At 44.9% G+C, this 7,109-nt stretch overlaps 1 protein-coding gene across 1 annotated transcript; it reads right to left on the bottom strand.

The window, feature by feature from the left end:
- Positions 1–670: 670 nt before the first annotated feature.
- On the bottom strand, positions 671–1,906 carry LOC116370007 (adenylate cyclase, terminal-differentiation specific-like). The gene is made up of 3 exons (XM_031819646.1): positions 927–1,906; positions 816–852; positions 671–735 (listed from the first exon to the last, which is right to left on the bottom strand). Exons 1-2 carry the CDS (start codon positions 1,904–1,906, stop codon positions 843–845), a joined length of 990 nt encoding a protein of 329 aa, XP_031675506.1. The 3' UTR covers positions 671–735; positions 816–842.
- Between the last annotated feature and the right edge of the window lie 5,203 nt (positions 1,907–7,109).

Genomic DNA, 7,109 nt, shown 5'->3' with positions numbered 1-7,109 from the left:
TCCGCCTGTCGCCCTTAAGCATCTGCGCTGGACAGGGGCCGAGCTACAGTGGTGTTGGTCAGACACCTCAAAATGCAGTCTCAAAAACATCTAGCGTCAGAACGCTTTGGCCTACAAACATTATGGAAAATTGACTCCCGAACATAGTTACGTTTCCTCTTTGACCCCACAGTTGTAAGACACATCTGAAGGTAACCCATACAAACAGAAGTATGGATGTAGATGTGCCAACAGGGGTTGAAGCATCCAAAACATTTGAGGAATCAGCTAGATACGGGACAGAGACTTCTAAACTGATTTTACTCTTTGCCATTTGTGGTGTGGACTATAGTTTAAGGCCAAATGCAAGTTTGAAAACATAAAGTTCACTCAATTCTAATAGCTAAATGAGCCATGGTCTGGCCATCTATATGTTAATTGACTCACCAACAACTTGCACTGAGGTTGAGGACAGTCTCACTGTATACAATGCATGCCTACATCTAAAGTATGAACATTTGACAACTCACCCCTTCACAAATGCTCTTATGTAGACCCAAGCTTTTATTTTGAACAACCAGTAGCAAAGGTAAAAGATGAACAACCAAAGAATTAACTGAACAGTCAATTTTACAAGACTGCACACCACCCGTTCTCAAGACACGAGAATCATTATTTCAAAGAGACAAGGCATTTTTTAAAGTAAGTTGTTTATTCATTCCATCACACTAGAGTAGCAAGAGCACCAGCAACGTCCTGGTCGAAACAAAAGCAGAAAGAAATGCAGTGTCAGCAACACAGAATGTTAAGTAACCAATGTAAAAAACAATTCTCACCATTAGAGCTTCTAGAGGATGAATCCATTACATTTTCCTGTTGATAGATATATGATTAGTACAAAGGACTTCAAATTCAGAGAGAAAAGTTCAGAGCAGGTGAACCATTACCTTGCAGAATCCTTCACTAGTGTTGGATATATGCTTGGTGCACCAATGCCAACATAACCGTCCTTGGGAGCATTTCCACTGTCAACAGGCATTGCCTCCCTAGGAGTGTAGCTGATTCGGGAAAAGACAGTTCTGCCATTCTTGTAGTGCGATTTGGAACTGTAGGAAGAGATTGGGATGACACCTGACTGTTCAATGCTGGCCTGAGAACTACCAGAGGCATCATCTTCAGTTCTTTCGTAGTGCTTCTGCTGAGACAATGGGGCCAGTTGCTGCTGGGAAATTTGGCCTACATGCCATAATTGCTGAGGAATGGGGTTGGGTAGCTGCTGGGCCATTTGAGCTGGATACCTCACTTGCTGAGGCTCGACTGCCAGTTCCTTCTGCTGCTGGGGCTCGACTGCCAGTTCCTTCTGCTGCTGGGGCTCGACTGCCAGTTCCTTCTGCTGGGGAAATTGAGATGGATGCCACACGAGCGGAGGTTGCTGGAGAATGGAGGCCTGTAGCTTCTGTGGCATGGCGGTCAGCTCCTTCTGTTGAGGTTCAGTGGCCGGTTGCTTCTGCTGCAGGGGAATTTGAGCTGGATGCCACGCTTGCTGGGGCGTGGTGGATGGTTGCTTCTGCTGAGGTTCAGTGGCTGTTCGATTCTTGGACATTTGAGCTGGATGCCACACCTGCTGAGGTTGCTGGGCTATGGTGGTTGGTTCCTTCTGCAGTAGAGGCATAGGGACCAGTTGCTTCTGCTGGGGAAACTGAGCAGGATGCCATGCTTGCTGGGGCACAGCGGTCATTTGCTTCTGCCTCAGGGCCATTTGAGGAGGATGCCACACTTGCTGGGGCACAGCGATCATTTGCTTCTGCCTCAGGGCCATTTGAGGAGGATGCCACACTTGCTGGGGCACGGCAGTCGGTTGCTTCTGCTGCATTTGAGCTGGATGCCACACTTGCTGGGGCACGGTGGTCGGTTGCTTCTGCTGCATTTGAGCAGGATGCCACACTTGCTGGGGCACGGTCGTCAGTTGCTTCTGCTGCAGGGGCATTTGAGGATGCCACACTTGCTGGGGCACGGCAGTCGGTTGCTTCTGCTGCAGGGGCATTTGAGGATGCCACACTTGCTGGGGCACGGCAGTCGGTTGCTTCTGCTGCAGAGGCATTTGAGAAGGATGCCACACTTGCTGGGGCACGGCAGTCGGTTGCTTCTGCTGCATTTGAGCTGGATGCCACACTTACTGGGGCACGGTCGTCAGTTGCTTCTGCTGCAGGGGCATTTGAGGATGCCACACTTGCTGGGGCACGGCAGTCGGTTGCTTCTGCTGCAGAGGCATTTGAGAAGGATGCCACACTTGCTGGGGCACGGCAGTCGGTTGCTTCTGCTGCATTTGAGCTGGATGCCACACTTGCTGGGGCACGGTCGTCAGTTGCTTCTGCTGCAGGGGCATTTGAGGATGCCACACTTGCTGGGGCACGGCAGTCGGTTGCTTCTGCTGCAGAGGCATTTGAGAAGGATGCCACACTTGCTGGGGCACGGCAGTCGGTTGCTTCTGCTGCATTTGAGCTGGATGCCACACTTGCTGGGGCACGGTCGTCAGTTGCTTCTGCTGCAGGGGCATTTGAGGATGCCACACTTGCTGGGGCACGGCAGTCGGTTGCTTCTGCTGCAGGGGCATTTGAGAAGGATGCCATACTTGCTGGGGCACGGCGGTCGGTTGCTTCTGCTGCAGGGGCATTTGAGAAGGATGCCACACTTGCTGGGGCACTGCGGTTGGTTGCAGGGGCATTTGAGCAGGATGCCACACTTGCTGGGGCACAGCGGTCGGTTGCTTCTGCAGCATTTGATTAGGATGCCACACTTGCTGGGGCACAGCGGTTGTTTGCAGGGGCATTTGAGCAGGATGCCACACTTGCTGGGGCACGGCGGTCAGTTGCTTCTGCTGCAGGGGCATTTGATCAGGATGCCACACTTGCTGGGGCACGGTGGTCGGTTGCTTCTGCTGCAGGGGAATTTGAGCAGGATGCCACAATTGCTGGGGCACGGCGGTCGGTTGCTTCTGCTGCAGGGCCATGTGAGGAGGATGCCACACTTGCTGGGTCATGGCGGTCAGTTTCTTCTGCAGCAGGGGCATTTGAGCTCTATGCCACACTTGCTGGGGCACGGCGGTCGGTTGCTTATGCATCAGCATGTGAGCTTGATGCCACACTTGCTGGGGCACCGCGGTCGGTTGCTTATGCGTCAGCATGTGAGCTTGATGCCACACTTGCTGGGGCACGGCGGTCGGTTGCCTCTGCTGCTGAGCTTCTGCGGCCAGTTGCTTCTGATGCAGGGGCATTTGAACTGGATACCACACTTGCTGAGGTTGCTGGGACATGGGGGCCAGTTCCTTCCGCAGGATGGCGGCCGGATGTTTCTGTTGCGCTTGCATTTGAGATTTTGGAGACTTATAATTGCCATATCCTAGAGACCGAAGTGATCCTGCATAGAGCCATGCTGCATTAGAATCCAGTGCAGGAGACCGATCACCTAGGTTAAAAATATAAACTGTAAAATGCCAGCATTTGAAAGTTATGGAACTGCATAGCTGTTATTTGAAATGACCTCACCTTCTGATGTAGAACACGTTATCCCTCCAATTAGCAGGCAACAAAGCCAAGAAACGCTTAAGGAAAAATAATGTATGTCATAAACATAGCTACCTGTAACACCTGAAGGACAAGGGAAACAAACTTAATCAATACTTAAAAACATACCTGAAAGCGATTCCAATTATCACGGCCATTTCGCCCTCAAAACCTCACCAGTATTCAGAACTAATGGTAGGCATACGTCCTACCAGAATATCCCTTTTACTATATTTGCCAGATGTTTGGTTGCTCCTTTTAAAGGAATCCCAGACCCTTCTAATGTCGTTGGCTAATTAAGGACAGCTGTCAGCCACTGAACTACATTCAATTTCTATTTCCAAATTGACCCCTAAATCCTACACCTTGGTCTAAACACAAGGATTTAATAGGGATAAGCAATATGGCCACAATTGCATCCAGCCTATCAGAAGGCAAGGTGAAGCAATTAACATATTGCTTTACCCTATCTGATCATTTCAAATGCCCATAAGTGACTAAGTGGTAGGTGTAGGAGCTAGGGGTTGATTTGGAATGCAGATATTTACTCAGGTCTGGTTGATTCTCTAATTGAGATCCTGATAGGTTTGACAGCCCTTACTCTAAAGCACGTGTCAAACTCATTACACTGAGGGCCGAGTGTTTGCGGATTTTCACTCCTTCCTTGTACTTGATGGCTGAATTAAGGCCACTAATTACTTCCTTCACCTACAGTAGTTGTCTTGGTCTTAAATGAAAGGAAAAAACTAAAACCTACAGACACTAGGCCCTCCATAGAATGAGTTTGACACCCCTGCTCTAAAGTAGGAAACACATTTTGTCTTGGAACTTCATTGATCGGTTTAAATTATTGCTTGTACAAAATTCACTTGGTTCATTTGAAGATTAGAGGCTGAATGAGCAGTTAGGCACCATTATTTTACACATGCCTTCTTTTCAACCGCGTGTTTCATTCAGCATAGCAACATTCGATGGATAACAGTTTCATTTGCCTGTTCAGCCTGTACATTAATGATCTGCCTTCTTTAAAACCGTGTATTTCATTCAGCATAGCAACATTAGATGGTTAACAGTTTCATTTGCACAAAGTGCAACATCTTAGACAAATTCTGATTTCAGACAGACCCCAATTAAACACTCATGTTATGCTTTTGATGATCTGAGTCTTTAATTTTTCAGAGGCAAACATACAGTAGGGCTCGTTTGAGCGGTAAGACTAAAGCAACTGACTGTAGACCAAAGTCAAGAAGTAAAGTCAGTAGAGGTGCATCTGCGACAACCAAAAGTCGGATACCAACGTCATTTTCCAACAGCAAGGCTCAGATCACCATGGCAGTGTTGCCATTGTTTATAAAATGTTTCCTTTATAATGTAAAACTGTGCTTTGACATATGCATTGACGGGTCTTAGATTTTTAGACTGGGTATCTCTAAAGTGCTTTGTGACTACTGCTGATGCAAAAAAGGGCTTTTAAGAAATACATATGATTGATTGACAGATTTGTGATATTATAACAAATAATTTAACAACATTACAATTATCATCATAATATTTATTATTATTATGTTACAGGTGAGACATACCCAGAAATGTCAACATCTTGGCAAGTGCTCAAATCTGTACAGCAGCCCCAGACAATCATGTACAGTAGCTCCAACTTACAAGAATGGGTTTACAAGGCAGTGATGAAAAAAGTTTATATGAGCGCTAATTAAAACATGCAATGATATATATTTGATACAATTACCCATTCAAAACTGTTGTTACAAAATCACTTCTCATTGTGTTCATTTCAAGGTTTCACAAACATAAAACAACTATCTAGTTAATGTTTCTTGGACTAACACACTGTTGAGTTTCCTATTTACTAAAGAACAGTCATTAAGACAAAACACAAAGAGTTGTAATATAATCTGTATACATGTCATTCTATACTGAAGACAGGTACATTCTGAAAGATTTTTGATGATGTTAATGTGATAACACATTCTTTATTCATCTCTCAATTTAGGATAATATCATTTATTTTTACTTTACTGAAATTGTATTATTTATGTTGTCTCATACCATGACAATACACTACCAAGCAATGCAAGCAGATGTGGAATTAACCCCATAACACTTGTGTGTCTTTTTGGATCAAGAATTGATCAAGAATACCAATAGGCTTGATCAGATCCTCTTTCCTATGCAGGCACCATATAATGCACAGCCACATGCAAATCCATAAACTCCACCAATAGAACGTTGAAAACCTTAACATGACTACTGGCAATGTCATTATTATTGTCACCATCCATCAATTGTTGAATTGTGTTATTTGTCTTTGTAAATGCACCGAGCCTCCAAGGGCTGGAGCCAATCAACGTAGTAAATTAAAAAGACCCAAATAAAACGTATGTGAAAAGATGTGGTCAAAGTATAAAACGTTGCTGTTTTGTTACAACAACCAAGTTTTCCTAACATTTGTCATAACTAGTAAGCCTTACATCCTGAATGAATATGGGCTCCCAAATATGCACCTGGGAACACATGGGAGGGGTGGGACCACATGCACTTTTAAGTAATTGAGCCTAGAACATCATTTCTATATTGTAATTAAAATCATTGACCCATAAGAGAACAATGACCAAAGCAAAGCGTGAGCCATATATAATTAAAACAACATTATTCTTAATGAGAAATATAATCTAATAAACAAATGTTTGCATAACGAAAGACATGAAAACTGTCTCCAACAATGTATTTAGCGATGTATAAAACGTTCATATTGGCAGTAAGGTCATTGAGAATAGCTATAGACAGTAGTTCTTGTGGGAGGTTCAGGGATAAATATAGTGAAGGATCATGAATGTTAAAGATTTGTTCACCTTGGGGATTTTGAAAGAGGGGAATTAGAACCCGAAAGTAATAGTGATAAGAAAGATCATAAAGGTCATTTCAGATTCAGGTTTAGGGGGGTCATTTCCAGGCACAACTTGCAGACTTGTTTATGTGTTGCTGTGCGTTTTGTTGCCAACCTATTTTGCTACCTGACAACTTTATGGTTTTTACTTTTTAATTACGGTTTATATTTTTGTTTTTTCCCTCAACTTTTTCACTCCGGAAGCTTTATCTGGACATGGTTCGTCAGGACCTCCAACAGCCGAAGCTAAGTAGTAACATTAACATGATGCCTTCTAATTGCAGTCGCTGTACTCATAATATACAGGAGAACGATCGCCTTACGGCGAGGATAGCTGTGCTACAAGCCCAGCTTCAGATGCAATCGTTAGGCAAGGGTAATTGCAGTGTAGGAAAGGATGAACACAGTCCTCGCAGCCGGACAACTTTCTAACGGTTTCTGGAAGGAAATGCTGTAGGAATGCTCAGCCGGTGTCGCTCATTCAGACGACAGAGACTTTCAACCGGTTTTCCCCATTAAGCAGCAAGTCGGAGTCAGAGGCCGAGCCTTCTCGTGTCTCTACTCCTCCCGCTACGGGGTCTGAGACTCCGAAGCTTCCCACCATTAGCTCTGACAAATTGAAAACTCTAGTCATTGGCGACTCCATTACCCGCAGTATTAGA

The sequence above is a fragment of the Oncorhynchus kisutch genome, unplaced genomic scaffold (assembly GCF_002021735.2).
Source record: "Oncorhynchus kisutch isolate 150728-3 unplaced genomic scaffold, Okis_V2 scaffold2384, whole genome shotgun sequence".
NCBI lineage: Eukaryota > Metazoa > Chordata > Actinopteri > Salmoniformes > Salmonidae > Oncorhynchus > Oncorhynchus kisutch.
This window is presented reverse-complemented; position numbering and strand designations above follow the sequence as displayed.

Bases quoted from the DNA above. Each gene is read 5' to 3' on its own strand.
- LOC116370007 (XM_031819646.1), bottom strand. From the start codon at position 1,906: ATGCAGCAGAAGCAACCGACCACCGTGCCCCAGCAAGTGTGGCATCCA.